This window comes from Lepidochelys kempii, unplaced genomic scaffold (genome assembly GCF_965140265.1).
Source record: "Lepidochelys kempii isolate rLepKem1 unplaced genomic scaffold, rLepKem1.hap2 scaffold_37, whole genome shotgun sequence".
Taxonomy (NCBI): Eukaryota; Metazoa; Chordata; order Testudines; family Cheloniidae; genus Lepidochelys; species Lepidochelys kempii.
Genome location: NW_027333638.1, coordinates 478,665 through 495,115, shown reverse-complemented (window position 1 = coordinate 495,115; position 16,451 = coordinate 478,665). Strand labels below are relative to the sequence as shown.

The following is a 16,451-nucleotide window of genomic DNA, read 5'->3' as shown; positions in this document are numbered from 1 at the left end:
CCGCTCCAACCTCCAAACCAGATGGTGCAAACCTTCCACTCTCCCGTGTATTTCCTGTCCCTCTCCCTCCTGCAGGAACAGATCAGAACCCCCCACAATAATCCCTACCTGAGCTGGCTCCTCTGCAGCCATGTCGCTCCCTTGTCCCATGGGAGGACGGGATGAACCGGAAAGAAACATGAGCGTCGTTCTGCAACCTGGCCGGGCAAGAAGGGCTGTTGTGGAAGTTTAGGAACGGGCATTAGTTCATTTCACACCACGCTTCCCACAGGCTCTTTCCCTGCAGAGCGAGATCTGAGATTCCTCCGTGCTGAGAAAATGCTCAATCTCTTTATTACAGCAGAGACCTGGCCCCTCCTGCCAGGCTAGGCCCACAGACACACTTTTAACCTCCTTTCTCCCTCCCGCATCCCAAAACAAAGTCTCTGAACGCAATCCTAGAAAAAAGCAGAACCAAAGGAGTCCCTTTCGAGGATTCCCTCTGACACTGACCCCACGACAGCCACACCCCAGCAGGAGGGACATGGAGTCAGGAACTGGGTTTTCCTCTCTCTCATCCTCGTCTTGTCCACAGGAAAGTGATTCTCCCCACAGTGCAGTAATACATCTGTCTGGGCAGATGAGAGAGCTGGAAATCTCTTTCAAAACTCTTTTATCCCACGGACCCTGTCAGTCTCTCTATCTCCTTTTCCCTGTGCCCTCTCCATGCCTGTCTGCTAGGAAACTCTCATTCCTGGGTTGTTTGCTCCCCCATGGCTGGATTTGCTCCTGCAAATGGCAGGAGAAATGGGGTGGGGGCTGTTTGTGTCGAGTCATTTTATAGTCCTTCACTGCCTGCCTGGGATTTCCCCATTGCCTGCCTAGGACCCCCACCTGCCCTCCACCAGGATCTGCCAGCCCATTTGCCTGGGACCCCCTCCTCTGGCCAGCAGGACCCCCTGACGCTTTACAGGAGGACCCCTCACTCTGCGCCTGGGACCGCCCCACCACAGCGCTGTGCACTGGGCATAGCAATGGTCCCAGGAGCCAGCTGGGCAATCCCAGGCAGAGCCCCTGGCACAGCACCAGGCAGCGTCTAATCCCCTGCCCCACCTGCCCAAGAGACCCCCACCCCCACTGGTCTGCAGCCAACAGGCCCCCAACCATACCCACCTCCAGGACCCATAGCCTTAGGGCTGGGCACATCAGAACTACCCCCCGAAACCCCAAACCCTCCAGAACCCACCAACCTGACTAGGGTCCCCCCTGCCCAGCCACCCAGAGGCCTCCCCCTACCACAATGCCCCTTCAGCTCCCGCTGCAATCTCCCCACACAGACATGCACCCCCCAGCAACAGTGTTCCCTCACAGTGTCTGGTAAGTGGACAGAAAGTTATCACAACCCCCTGCTGGCCAGTCACACAGGCAGGGGGAGCCCGGGGGCACGCCTCTTTAACAGGAGAAGGGAAGCCATGGAGGGCCAAAATAAGTAAGACATTTCCATACTCTGTCACTAGCAAATAATGGCCACCGTGGATCCACCCCAGAGTTGGCTACAGCTTTGCACTGCCGGAAGCCCCCCCTCACGGAGACCCTTTTTCATGGGGTTTGGGATACTTCTGGACCACGCTGCACTCAGAGGGACCTCCTCATCCTGTGCCAGCTGGAGAAAAGAAAAGGGTCCAGCCAACTTGACCTATTCGACATTGGTGAGGCCTGTATTCGACATTGGTGAGGCCTCATCTGGAGTACTGTGTCCAGTTTTGGGCCCCACACTACAAGAAGGATGTGGATAAATTGGAGAGAGTCCAGCGAAGGGCAACAAAAATGATGAGGGGTCTGGAACACATGAGTTATGAGGAGAGGCTGAGGGAGCTGGGATTGTTTAGCCTGCAGAAGAGAAGAATGAGGGGGGATTTGATAGCTGCTTTCAACTCCCTGAAAGGGGGTTCCAAAGAGGATGGCTCTAGACTGTTCTCAATGGTAGCAGATGACAGAACGAGGAGTAATGGTCTCAAGTTGTAGTGGGGGAGGTTTAGATTGGATATTCGGAAAAACTTTTTCACTAAGAGGGTGGTGAAACACTGGAATGCGTTACCTAGAGAGGTGGTAGAATCTCCTTCCTTAGAGGTTTTTAAGGTCAGGCTTGACAAAGCCCTGGCTGGGATGATTTAACTGGGAATTGGTCCCGCTTCGAGCAGGGGGTTGGACTAGATGACCTTCTGGGGTCCCTTCCAACCCTGATATTCTATGATTCTATGAACTCTCCTGTTACCAACTGGGAACCACCCATCCCCCAAACAGGGGGAGGCCTCTGGCTTTGATGGGTATTGAATATATGGCTAGTCTCTTTTATCAGCAAACATTTTTAACAGAGAGAAAGGAGGGAACAAATGATTCTCAAAGGAGAAGGAAAGATGATCATTGTTGCAGGGGGGTTAATTTCCCAACCAGGATGTAGAAGCTCTCAGGGCGACAGGTTCCCCCCAAAGAAGGACAAGTTGCTAGGATTTAGAGACATGGGGAACAGCCCCAAACTCGAGAGGATTTTTAATTGACATTTGATAATGACATCGTAAGAGGGAAACCTGAGATTTGAGATCAGTGTTCAGAAATGAAAGAGAAAGGTTGGAAATCTAAGGGATTTTGGATCCATTTATGCAAATTATAGAGAGGAAAGTGGAAAATGAGAGGGATTTTAGAGCAGTTGTTGATAGGAGGTTGTCACGGAGTCCCTGGGCGATGCTCTGGAACTGCTCCCTACGAAGCCAGGCAGGACTCTGGGGCAGTCGCCTTTCTGTGAGCAGCCTGTCTGCAGGACACACAGCTCACCCAGCTTCCACCTTCCTGGGTCTGACCTCGGACCATTCAGCATCCTCTGCCCCTCCATGCGCTTCCCACAGCGAGTCCGCTCAGGCAGGGCTCCTGGGGAAGCCAGAGGGTCCTGCACCCCAACTCCGCAGTCAGACGGGACTCTCAGCCAGCCAGTAACACAGAGGTTTATTAGATGACAGGAACATGGTCTAAAACAGAGCTTGCAGGTGCAGACAACAAGACCCCTCAGCTGGGGCCATTTTGGGGGGGGCAGTGAGCTAGACAACCACGTCTGCCCTTCACTCCATGTCCCAGCCAGCCCCCAACTGAAACTCCCTCCAGCCCCTCCTCCTCTGGGCTTTGTTCCTTTCCCGGGCCAGGAGGTCACCGGATTCCTTTGTTCTCCAACCCTTTAGCTCTCACCTTGCAGGGGGGAAGGGCCCAGGCCATCAGTGGCCAGGAAACAGGGTGTCGGCCATTCTCTGTGTCCAGACTCCTGCACACACCTGCCCTCTAGGGCTCTGCAATGATCATACACCCTTATCCCACCACCTAGATACTTAAGAACTGCCTAGGGGAAACTGAGGCACCCCCACACTATTCAGAGGAAACATTAAGAACATTAAGAACAGTCCCACTTTGTCACAGAGGTAAAAGCTGAGTGTATTTCCCACCACTATTTGGTCAATGAATAGAAATGGGCAACATTGGCAAACATTTTAGATCCATATTCAGGAATCTGAGAAAAGGTGTAAATCTGAGATTTTCGTCGTAATTTATAATTACGGAGACAGGGAAAGCTCTCACGGGCATATTCAATTAGAAGTAGACAACTAGAGTAAAAGTGGGGCAAACTTTTGTATCAATCTTTGAGACGTACAGAGAAAACGTGTCACAAACTACGCAACTGAGAACATGGGATAAACGCCAAGACCGGGGGGGATTTTATGTGGCTATTAAAGAACTAGCTGGAAAAGGGGGGACCGTTTGTCATATAAAATCCAGCCTGTCCAAAACATAAACAGAGAGTGATCGTCCCCCCCCCCCCACGGCCCCCGTTCACCTGGGCAGCAGGGAGCCCTCTGAGGGGCTGACCGGAGGGGGCGGGGGGGGAGCTGGAGGGCTCCCTGGGGGAGGGGAGGGGACGGTAGTGGGGGATGGGCAGGTGGGGGGCAGGTGGGGGCTGGGGGCAACGGTGCTGCAGTTGGGGGCAGCAAGTGGGGCTGGGAAGCCGGGATCGGGGGCAGCCCCATGGGGGACACGTCCCCTCCCTTCCCCGCCCCGGCAGAGACCCGGCGTCTCCTCCCACCCCCACGCCGGGGCAGCCAGGTTGGGGGATGGCTCCGGGCTCCAACTTCCCACCAACACCGGGACAAATCGCTGCGGATAAAACGGGGGGGGAGTTTCAAAGGACATGTGAGGAGGAGGCAGAGACGGGGGGGGGGGGCGGATCAGGGGAGACCAGAGAGCGGATCAATGGGGGGGTGGGGGAGAGTTTACAACCAGGTGGGAGCTACCGAGAGGGAAAAGGGGAAAACTGGGGGGCATTTGTGCCCGTGGGGGGGAGGGGATCCAATTAACTCCCCCGCCGCCCCCCACCTCACCCCAGGGAATTTCCTGGCTGCACAGAGACAGTTCAACCCCCACCCCCCGCAACTCCGGCTTCTCCCCCCAACACCCCCCAAGGGACCCCGCCCGCCGGGCCCCAGTCTCTGCCCCCCCCCAATCCCAGCCGTGCCGGGGGCAGAGAGTCACTTTCCTGCCCCCCCACCAGCGCTCCCCCCCCCGCGGGGTCTCCCACTCACCGGGTTGGGGGCGGGCAGAGCCGGGGCTGGTCCCAGCTGGACAAAGCCCCCCCCGGCCGGGCACGGGGGGGTTAATGACGGGCCCCCCCAGCACAGACCCCGGAGCGGAGCCGCAGCTGCTCCTCCGAGAGACCCGACACGAGGCAGCGTCTGGGGGCGGGGTCTGGAGCAGACCGGGGGCGGGGCAGCGCCTGGGGGCGGGGCCTGGAGCGGATCGGGGGCGGGGCAGCGTCTGGGGGCGGGGCCTGGAGCAGACAGGGGCGGGGCAGCGTCTGGGGGCGGGGCTTGGAGACGACCAGGCGCTGCCTCGTGTCGGATCTGTAGGAGGAGCAGCTGCGGCTCCCCTCCGGGGTCTGTGCGGGGTGGGGCCCGTCATTAACCCCCCCGTGCTCCGGTGAGTGGGAGACCCCGGGGGGGGAGCGCTGGGCGGGGGGGGCAGGAAAGTGACTCTCTGCCCCCTACCTGCCCATCCCCCACTGCCGCCCCCTCCCCGCCCCCAGGGAGCCCTCCAGCTCCCCCCCCGCCCCCTCCTGTCAGCCCCTCAGAGGGCTCCGTGCTGCCCAGGTGAACGGGGCCGTGGGGGGGGGGGGGACGATCACTCTCTGTTTATGTTTTGGACAGGCTGGATTTTATATCACAAACGTTCCCCCCTTTTCCAGCTAGTTCTTTAATAGCCACATAAAAGCCCCCCCGGTCTTGGCGTTTATCCCATGTTCTCAGTTGCGTAGTTTGTGACACGTTTTCTCTGTACGTCTCAAAGATTCCTCAAAAATACCCTCAACGTTTGCCGCACTTTTACTCTAGTTGTCTACTTCTAATTGAATATGCCCCTGAGAGCTTTCCCTGTCTCTGTAATGATAAATTACGACGAAAATCTCAGATTTACACCTTTTCTCAGATTCCTGAATATGGATCTCAAACGTTTGCCAATGTTGCCCATTTCCGCTCTATTCATTGACCAAATAGTGGTGGGAAATACACTCAGCTTTTACCTCCTATCAACAACTGATATAAAATCCCTCTCATTTTCCACTTTCCTCTCTATAATTTGCATAAATGGATCCAAAATCCCTCAGATTTCCACCCTTTCTCTTTCATTTCTGAACACTGATCACAAATCTCAGGTTTCCCTCTTACGATGTCATTATCAAATGTCAATTAAAAATCCTCTTGGGTTAGGGGCTGTTCCCCATGTCTCTAAATCCCAGCAACTTGTCCTTCCTTGGGGGGAACCTGTCACCCTGAGTCCTTCTCCATCCTGGTTGGGAAATTAACCCCCCTGCAACAATGATCATCTTTCCCTCTCCTTTGAGAATCATTTGTTCCCTCCTTTCTCTCTGTTAAAAATGTTTGCTGATAAAAGAGACTAGCCATATACTCAATACCCATCAAAGCCAGGGGCCTCCCCCTGTTTGGGGGATGGGTGGTTCCCAGTTGGTAACAGGAGAGTTGGCTGGACCCTTTTCTTTTCTCCAGCTGGCACGGGATGAGGAGGTCCCTCTGAGTGCAGCGTGGTCCAGAAGTATCCCAAACCCCATGACAAAGGGTCTCCGTGAGGGGGGGCTTCCCGCAGTGCAAAGCTGTAGCCAACTCTGGGGTGGATCCACGGTGGCCATTATTTGCTAGTGACAGAGTATGGAAATGTCTTACTTATTTTGGCCCTCCATGGCTTCCCTTCTCCTGTTAAAGAGGCGTCCCCCCGGGCTCCCTCTGCCTGTGTGACTGGCCAGCAGGGGGTGGTGATAACTTTCTATCCACTTGTCAGACACTGTGAGGGAACACTGTTGCTGGGGGGGGGGCAGGTGTCTGTGTGGGGAGATTGCAGCGGGAGCTGAAGGGGCATTGTGGTAGGGTGAGGCCTCTGGGTGGCTGGGCAGGGGGGACCCTAGTCAGGTTGGTGGGTTCTGGAGGGTTTGGGGTTTCGGGGAGTAGTTCTGATGTGCCCAGCCCTAAGGCTATGGGTCCTGGAGGTGGGTATGGCTGGGGGCCTGTTGGCTGCAGACCAGTGGGGGTGGGTGTCTCTTGGGCAGGTGGGGCAGGGGATTAGACGCTGCCTGGTGCTGTGCCAGGGGCTCTGTCTGGGATTGCCCAGCTGGCTCCTGGGACCATTGCCATGCCCAGTGCAGAGAGCTGTGGTGGGGCGGTCCCTGGTGCAGAGTGAGGAGTCCTCCTGTAAAGCGTCAGGGGGTCCTGCTGGGAGGAGGAGGGGGTCCCAGGCAAATGGCCTGGCAGATCCTGGTGGAGGGCAGGTGGGGGTCCTAGGCAGACAATGGGGAAATCCCAGGCAGGCAGTGAAGGACTATAAAATGACTCTACAGTAACAGCCCCCCACCCCATTTCTCCTGCCATCTGCAGGAGCAAATCCAGCCATGGGGGAGCAAACAACCCAGGAATGAGAGTTTCTGAGCAGACAGGCATGGAGAGGGCACAGGGAAAAGGAGAGAGAGAGACTGACAGGGTCCGTGGGATAACAGTTTTGAAAGAGATTTCCAGCTCCCTCATCTGCCCAGACAGATGTATTACTGCACTGTGGGGAGAATCACTTTCCTGTGGACGAGACGAGGATGAGAGAGAGGAAAACCCAGTTCCTGACTCCATGTCCCTCCTGCTGGGGTGTGGCTGTCATGGGGTCAGTGTCAGAGGGAATCCTCGAAAGGGACTCCTTTGGTTCTGCTTTTTTCTGGGATTGCGTTCAGAGACTTTGTTTTGGGATGCGGGAGGGAGAAAGGAGGTTAAAAGTGTGTCTGTGGGTCTAGCCTTGCAGGAGGGCCCAGGTCTCTGCTGTAATCCAGAGATTGAGCATTTTCTCAGCACGGCAGAATCTCGGATCTCGCTCTGCAGGGAAAGAGCCCGGGGGAAGCGTGATGTGAAATGAACTAATGCCCGTTCCTAAACTTCTGCAACAGCCCTTCTTGCCCGGCCAGGTTGCAGAACGACGCTCATGTTTCTTTCCGGTTCATCCCGTCCTCCCATGGGACAAGGCAGCGACATGGCTGCAGAGGAGCCAGCTCAGGTAGGGATTATTGTGGGGGGTTCTGATCTGTTCCTGCAGGAGGGAGAGGGACAGGAAATACACGGGAGAGGGGAAGGTTTGCACCGTCTGGTTTGGAGGTTGGAGTGGGGCAGGAAATGCACAGGGTGGAGAAAGGGAGGAGGCCAGGGGGTGGCAGACCTGCTGGGAGTTGTTTAATAAGTGGCCTAGATTCTAGGAAGAGACCCATGAGGTTCGGAGGTGGAAATGCTCCAATCTGGTGAACAGAAAATAACCTACCTAGATGGGGCTGGGAAAAAGGACCAGACTCGTAGTGCTGGAGCCTGACCCAACTAACCAGCGGGTGCCTTGAAATACGAAGGGGGAAGCCACCAGTCAGGCTTAGGGGAGATTCCCCTGCTTCATATCCAGCTCTAGGAGTGGCTAAGTCATTATGCAAGGTAACCTATTTCCCCTTGTTTTTTCCTGCCCCCCCATCCCCCCGACGTTCTTGTTAAACCCTGGATTTGTGCTGGAAATGGGCCACCTTGATTATCATACACATTGTAAGGAGAGTGATCACTTTAGATAAGCTGTTACCAGCAGGAGAGTGGGGTGGGAGGAGGTATTTTTTTCATGATTTGTGTGTATATAAAAAGCTCTTCTACACTTTCCACAGTTTGCATCGGATGAAGTGAGCTGTAGCTCACGAAAGCTTATGCTCAAATAAATTGGATAGTCTCTAAGGTGCCACAAGTCCTCCTTTTCTTTTCACAAGGAGGAGGGTGTTGGGCTTCCTACAAGAGATCTCTCCCTAGACCCTGCTCGGGGCAGCATCTCCAGTATCAGTCTGTGGCTAGTAGGTGTGTGATGGATCTGCTGGGAGAGAGGAGGGGTGTCTCTTCGCCCCCTCACCCTGGTATTTCCTGGGTGCTCTGAGTGGGGTGGGGGTGGGACTCTGTTGGCTGCGGTCCACCCAGAGTTTCCGTTTGATTGTCTCCTCTCCCCCACGAATAGTGGGGCTGTGAGTGTGGGGCTCTGGCTCTTTCAGGGGCCGGTGACCTTCGAGGAGGTAGCTGTGTATTTCACCAGGGAAGAGTGGGCTCTGCTGGACCCCGCTCAGAGAGCCCTCTACAGAGACGTCATGCAGGAGACCTATGAGAATGTGACCTCGCTGGGTAAGGATTCCTGTCCCCTCGGTTCTTGGGAGGGGAACGGAAGAGATGAGGTTCACGCCACCCCCACAATGCCACCTCTACTCTGTCCTGTTCCAGCATCACCCCAGCATGCCAGTGACACACACACGACCAGAGACCCTCCCCTGCTGCTGAACGCTGTGGGAAGAGAGCACAGGAGCAGAATCGCACAGTGTCAAATATCTCCTGTTTGCACAAGTAAAACGGGGGGTTAGGTCCCGCATAACGAACAGAAGCTTCCTACCCCTGGCCTTCTCTCAAACCCTGAGCCTTCTCCACCCAGACCAGAATGTGCTTGGGGTGTAAGAAGCAGGCTGCTGGGGTCAGATGGGCTGGTCCAGGGTTACTGATCACACAGACCTTGAATGCTGGCTGGGGGAATCCAGACAAGGGAGCTCCAGCAGCAGAACATTGAAACTCAGCCAGGATTACAGATGACACAACTCCTCACTGCTCCGGATTGCCCCGTGCATGGGACAATGGCCTCGGTTGCTGGTGAAAATCCTTGAGACCTGGAGAGTTGCTCCCCCATCCGCATGTGCACTAGCCACAATCTACCTTCTCTGCAGACTTGGTTTTTTGAGTCCCTCATTCCTGAAGTCACATGACCCCGATTCTTATTTTTCACATTCTGCTTTTCTAGACTATTTAGAGTCTGTTGCTTCTGAATGATAGTTTCTAATTTCCCAGTGTTCTCCACACCCAGGGATTTTCCTACTCCCTCCCATTGCACTGGACTCACTAGGTTCCCTGGTATTTAAGAATGGCCACACTGGGACAGACCAAAGGTCCATCTAGCCCAGTGTCCTGTCTTCCAACAGTGACCAGCGCCGGGTGTCCCAGAGGGAATGAACAGAACAGGGAATCATGAAGTGATTCATCTCCTGTCACCCATTCACAGCTTATGACAAACAGAAGTTAGGGACACCATCCCTGCCCATCCTGGCTAATAACCATTCACGGACCTGTCCTCAATAGATTTCTCATGGTGTTTTTTGTTTTTTTTTTTGTAACCCTATTATAATCTTGGCCTTCACAACGTCCTCTGGCAAGGAGTTCCCCAGGTTGACTGTGCATTGTGTGAAGAAATACTTCCTTTTGTTTCTTATAAACCTGCTGCCTATTTATTTGATTGGGTGATTCCTAGTCCTTGTGTTATGAGAAGGAGTAAATGACACGTCCTTATTTACTTTCTCCACGGCAGTTTTGATTTTATAGACCTCTCTCATATCCCCCCTTTGTCTCTTTTCCAAGCTGAATAGTCCCGGTCTTTTTAATCTTTCCCCGTACAGAAGAGTTTCATACCTGTAATCATTTGGGTTGCCCTTTTCTGAACCTTTTCCAATTCCAATATATCTTTTTTTGAGATGGGGCAACCACATCTGCAGGCAGTATTCGAGATGTGGGTGTACCATGGGTTTATATAGAGGCGATAGGATATTTTCTGTCTTCTTATCTATCCATTTCAGAATGATTCCCAACATTCTCTTTGCTTTTTGCCTGCCATGGCACACTGTGTTGATGTTTTCAGAAAACTGTGCCCAGTGACTCCAAGATCCCTCTGTTGAGTGGAAACAGCTCATTTAGAGCCCATCATTTTATATGTGTAGTTGGGATTTTGTTTTTCAATGGGCTGCAATATGGTGCTATCCTGACACCTAGTCCTGCTGAGATCCTGCATTCAGTGATATCCCTGCCCTTCCTGTTCCCGTTCTCATAAAAGAAGAAGAGCATCCAAATGCGTGTTTACCTTCATTCCCTCAGCAGTCCTCATGCGAATCCCTGATCGGTTCCAAAGTGCATTAAAACCTTTGTTAAAGGGTTACCTCCTGGTGGTTATCAGGTCCTGTGAGTTTGTAGCCCAGAAAGACCCCCCTCAGTCAGCTCAAACTCAGCTGTTTATCCCCCAAAAGTCTGTCGTCTTCAGTCTTCTGAATGAGGGGAAATCCGTCACTACCCCTTTCTGCGTTGGGTAAAGCTTCAAAAGGTGGAGCTCTGCATAACCAGCCTTGAGATCTGGCATTCATCACCCTGTAGCGATACCAGCTTGCACAGGAAACCCATCCCGCAGCCCTTCCTGGTATCATGTGGCGCATCTCGGCATCATAGTCTGTGAAGAATTCATGCTTTCAAGGGCTGGCTTAGATATACAGATAACAGTCATAATTAGGGCAAGAGTTTGCAGGCAATGAAAAGAGAGTAATTGACAAACGTGAGCAATATTTAATCCTTTCAAGCCTGAAAGTGCCTTGGGGGGAGGGGACAGGAGCCGGCTGTGTGGGGGCGGTGGGGCTCAGATACTGGGCATTGAGAGCCTAGAGCCAGCTGTGCGCTGGAGAGACGGGGCATGAACCAGCTGTGTGCAGGGAGATGAGCAGGGGAGAGGTGCTGTGGACACGGCCGCGAGCAGCTGTGAGTGCCGTCCTCTCTGCAGCATGATGAGAGAGCCTGGCGTCCCACTGCCGATCCCAGACTTGTATGAGGAGGGAAGAAATTGGCAGCAAGTCTCAACCGCAGCCAGCCTGTGCCCTGGGGAGGAGACGGGTGTCTCCAGGGAGAAATCTGGGGGATTGTGACCCTGCATGCCCCACCCACCCTCTGATCAGCAATTCCGGATATTAACGGTGATTCCAGAAACAAAGAGTAATTTTGGGAAAAAATGCAGTCCTAGCGACAATTTCCGGAAAACACTGGCCCTGGTTGTAACATTAAATCCGATAGTCTCAAGATCTAGGCCTGTGTTGATTAGATCTGTCACTCTGCCTTCACGGAGTTCACTCTGCTGGTGGGTTGTACCCCTTCCCCCATTCTGTGTCTGCCTTGTCTATTTAGATTGTAACTTCTTCAGGACACGGGCCATCAACGCTTCTCGGTTTGTACTGTGCCAAGCAAAATGAGGACCCACTGTTAGTTAGCCCTTAGGCAGTAAGGTAATGAATATGATTTATAATAATCATCTCCTGGCACTTTGAGCCAAGGAAGCCGGCCTTGGGACGTTACTACTTAAAAGTGAGCTGGGTTTAAAAGCATGGAATATTCTTTGTGACAAGTATCCCACAAATTCCACTGACCTCCCTTGTTTTCTTTGCCTTGAGCAGGGTTTCCAGTTTCCAGAACTGATGTGATCTCGCAGCTGGAACGAGGGGAGGAGTCGTGCGTCCCAGACCTTCATGGTTCTGAGAAAAAAGTGCTCCCGAGAGCTGCCTTCATAGGTGAGGCATTGGTTAAACCAACCCCAAAACTGTCGGTGAATACAGGAAACATTTGGGATGCCCTACAAAGAGCTTGTGAGCTCTCCAAGTTCAGGATTGTTCCCTGCAGATGTGGAATCGTTAGGCAGAGGTCACTCATGGCTTCCCACCTATCCTGACTGACAACTGGCAGCAGGTCCCTCCCCAATCTCGCTGTCCCCTGAGATTTCTTCTGAGATACGGACCCAGAACTGATCCCTTCCTTTCTCTCCTCTGGGGAAGGTTGAAGGGAAAATCAGCTCCTGATAGGTTTGATCTGTCCTGTACACATTTTGGTTCCTTCATCCCTTTTCCCATTCTTCTCTCTGAGATTTCCTTTCTCTCTGGCGCAGGCAGAGACTTACGTCTGGATTCTCTCGGTCTCCCGTCAGGTGTTGGGATGGTGAGTGAAAACGAGGAGGAACCCCAGCAGGAAGACGCTGAGCGAGTAGAAGCCCATGGGATGTTGTCAGGAAGGTCCAAAGGGAATGATTCTGGGAGCTGTGCACGCCCAGAAAAAACAAAAGCCTGTGAGAGTCAGCAGAGGCCAGAGGAAAACTTCGGTAGCCAGTCAGACCTTATTACACGTGAGAGAATGAACTTGGAAGGAACACGGTACACATGCCTCGAGTGTGGGAAAAGCTTCAAAGGGAGCTCGGGCCTTCTCACACATCAGAGAATCCACACGGGTGAGAAACCTTACGCATGCTGTGTGTGTGGGAAATGCTTCAAGCAGAGCTCGCATCTCATTGCACATAAGAGAATCCACACGGGTGAGAAACCTTATGGATGCCCTGAGTGTGGGAAACACTTCAAGCAGAGCTCAAACCTTATTACACATCGGAAAATCCACACGGGTGAGAAACCTTACGGATGCCCTGAGTGTGGGAAACACTTCAAGCGGAGCTCACAACTTATTACACATCGGAAAATCCACACGGGTGAGAAACCTTACGGATGCCCTGAGTGTGGGAAACACTTCAAGCAGAGCTCACACCTTATTACACATCGGAAAATCCACACGGGTGAGAAACCTTATGGATGCCCTGAGTGTGGGAAGCACTTCATTGACAGTTCATCCCTCCTCTCACATCAGCGAATCCACACCGGGGAGAGGCCCTACACATGCTCTGAGTGTGGGAAAAGATTCAATCACAGCTCTACCCTAATCACACATCAGAGAACGCACACAGGAGAGACCCCCTACATGTGCTCTGAGTGCGGGAAAAGCTTTAATCGGAGCTCTGTACTGACCACACATAGAAGAATCCACACAGGTGAGAAGCCTTATGGATGCTCTGAGTGTGGGAAACGCTTCAATCGGAGCTCATACCTTATCATACATCGGCGAATCCATATGGGTGAGAAACCTTATGGATGCCGTGAGTGTGGCAAACACTTCAATCAAAGCTCAGCCCTTATCACACATCAGCGAATCCACACAGGAGAGAGGCCCTACACGTGCTCTGAGTGCGGGAAAAGCTTCAATCAGAGCTCTACCCTAATCACACATCAGAGAACGCACACCGGAGAGAGGCCCTACACGTGCTCTGAGTGTGGGAAACGCTTCAATCGGAGCTCAACCCTTATTAGACATCAGAAAATCCACATGGGAGTGATCTGTAACAAATGCCTTGACTAGGGCTGGCCAAAGGTATTTTTTTCTTTTAAATCACATTTGCTAATTCCCACTTAGTGATCTGTGCCCCATCTTCACCGTGGTTACTCAGCTCCCCCAGATGAGTTGCCTGCTTCTGCTTTTTGCAGCTCACCCTTCTTTGGGGTCAGTCCTGTGATGTTTTCTATCAACTCCTTTCCTTTTGAGTCGAAGGAGCGTGTGTCCCTCCAGCCAGGAATGTTCATCAGCTCCAGGTGGGGGAGAGAGGTTTGTTCCCAACAAGCTACACTGAGGCAAAAACTACCCATGCCATACATCCACTAGGACTGTACATGGCGTTGGCTGCTCAAGTTAGTGATCTTGGTGTTAAAAGACAATTACAGTTGTCGTGCAGATGCAGCCGAGGTGCAGTGGTTGGCATTAGCTTTCCCCTTGACCTGACCTAAACTCCATCACTTTTCCTAGTCTAAACAAACCCTGAGCATCACAGTTATACTGTTCCCCCATTTAAAAACAATTGTTAGTCATCAAGTTCCCCCACCAGGAACATATTGTTTCATTCCCAGTTGTCACAGTTCATCAGAGCGCTGTTGCTTCAGGTTTTCCTGAAGGCAGATATTTTTACTTCCGTTTTCCTCCCTTAAAATATATTGAAGTATAACAAAGAGCAGGGAGAGGGAAAAATGTCTTTTCCCCTCTGTAACAACAGAAGAACATAGGGTAAATCAGAGGGATTCTCCATCGCCATCCCAATCCCCCTGTTCTTCAATTAATAAGGTCATTATTTCCCGAAGGGGTTGGGAAGAGGATTCTCTAGTAAATGATTTGGAACTAAGCAAAAGACCCATTCATTTGCCTCCCAAAGCAGTTGTGGCCCATGCCCTGCAGGAGGTTGCTCCTGAAGATCTTCCCTTCCTAATCAGGTGCATGTTGCCTCTTATTTGGGAAATGCAATCCCTTCCTAGGTAGAGATGGGAAAAATGGAAGTGACATTTCTGTTCAGCTCACTCCTGGGAGATGCTGTAAATGTGTAGGAAATGACATCCATGAGGAATGTGATAGAGCTGCAGAAAGACACCCATTTTGAGTAGATACCTGACATTTGGTGTCTTAGAGGGATTCTAAGCCGCACCTGAATTTAGTCCCTTATTTAAATCTGTTGCACCAGATTAAAGAAACAAAAGGGCATATTTGGGGGAGTTCTACCTCAGTATCGCTACTGGTATGTCGTGTGGTTGGTGAAGAATTCTACGCCAGAGCCGTGTAAAATTGCTACAACTAAGGTCAAAGATTTGACAAGAACTCAGGTAGAAATGAGAGGTACGAGTGGTTGATTTTCACCCCAGAGATGGACGCTATGGTGACCTGTGGCCAAGGTAAACTGTTTTTAGAATTGCTCACACTTCTAAAGGATGCCATGATGAAACTGGGAACAAGTGTCTTTTACCATTTGGATCCCAAGTTTCCTGAAGCACAGAGAGAAACAGCTGATTCCTTCAGAGCCATGCCATGCCTATGGGTCCCAAACTGGCTGCCTTGCTGGACAAGAAGCACTTCCGTGTTGGTTAAATGATGGTAGCCAATGAGGGAATGTAACAGATTCCAAGTTCAGACTGCAGGATACATGAATGCTGAGTCCAGAGTCTGTGGTTTGGTCTCTTAGTTTTGCTCTTGAGTCTAATGCATGTGTCTCACTTTTCCACCTCCTGCTACTCTGAAAGATTAGAAAGTGTGAAAGTAGAGCACAGGTGGTTTTTCTCATGATGCAGCCTTCCCCCGTAGTGTGAGATCCCTTCCACCCACACTTCTGGGAGAAGACCCAGGGAGAAATGAACCCTCAGAAATGGAAGGCTCCTAGGTTATGGTCGAATGTGACTTCACACAGAGCTCACTGGGTGAAAATGGGAATTAAGAGAAAACTGCCCTAAAGGTTTATAGTTTGTAATCTTTGAAGAAATTGTTACCAGCAACAAGGAAATTGCACATGAAGTTTATTAGTGTAAGGTAAGAGGCTGATTCTGTGATAACTTTCAGTGTTACAGTATAATTCAGGTTTTCTTCTAGCCCCCTCCTACAAAATAGCAAAAGGTGGCTAATCCTGCAATAAAAACCTGACTCCAAAGGAATCAGGTTTGGGGGAAAATGTGAGAGAAATAGCATGTACGAGAATAGAGACCCAGTATAGACTGGAATGATTTCTATTTCAAATGGAATTTATTTGGTAAATTTTAAAATAAATCTTCTGTTTGGAGGAAAACTACTTGAGACAAGATGTGGAACCTTTTCCCCAGTGAGAGGGAAAGAGCCAGAGAGTTCCCCAGGGCTCTTGTTCGCAAAGCAAAGATGTCACATTAGGCAGGAGATGTCAAGATCTACAATGGTGATGGGCGAGCGATGGGAGCTTTTCTGGGTGGTTGTTGTTTGGTTGGTTTTTTTCCATGTAATTTTTGTTTTGTTTTTGCAACTAGTTCTTTTTATCGCTGCTGAGCCCCCTTGTCCTTTTGAGCACAGCTCTTTAACCCTCAGGCCTGGCTCTGGAAACCTCAGAACCGGCTTTGAGGTTTTTTTTTTTCAGTTTGCTATCTTTGGAGTTCGCACATCCACACGACATGCGGTTCACAGCAACGGATACTTTGAGAAACCTGCTGGGTGAAGCAGGCCTTTTCCAAACTGACATTGGCCCAAATTCTGCCTCAATTCAGCTGGATTGGGACACGTCTGTGTCAAAGGAGTGGTTCACACCTGATTTGCCCAGAGACCTCAGAGGAGGGGTAGTTAGATATAGGATAAGTAGGAATCGACAACAATTAAGTTAAATATAAAGGTGAAAGACCCTCA

The 16,451-nt window shown here is 51.7% G+C and overlaps 1 protein-coding gene across 1 annotated transcript in view; it reads left to right on the top strand.

The window, feature by feature from the left end:
- Positions 1-16,451, top strand: part of LOC140904590 (uncharacterized) — a 565,656-nt gene that overhangs the window by 392,822 nt on the left and 156,383 nt on the right. Inside the window, 2 exon segments of the mRNA XM_073327022.1 lie at positions 12,615-13,610; positions 15,340-15,342. Coding sequence (XP_073183123.1) covers positions 12,615-13,610; positions 15,340-15,342 — 999 coding nt within the window.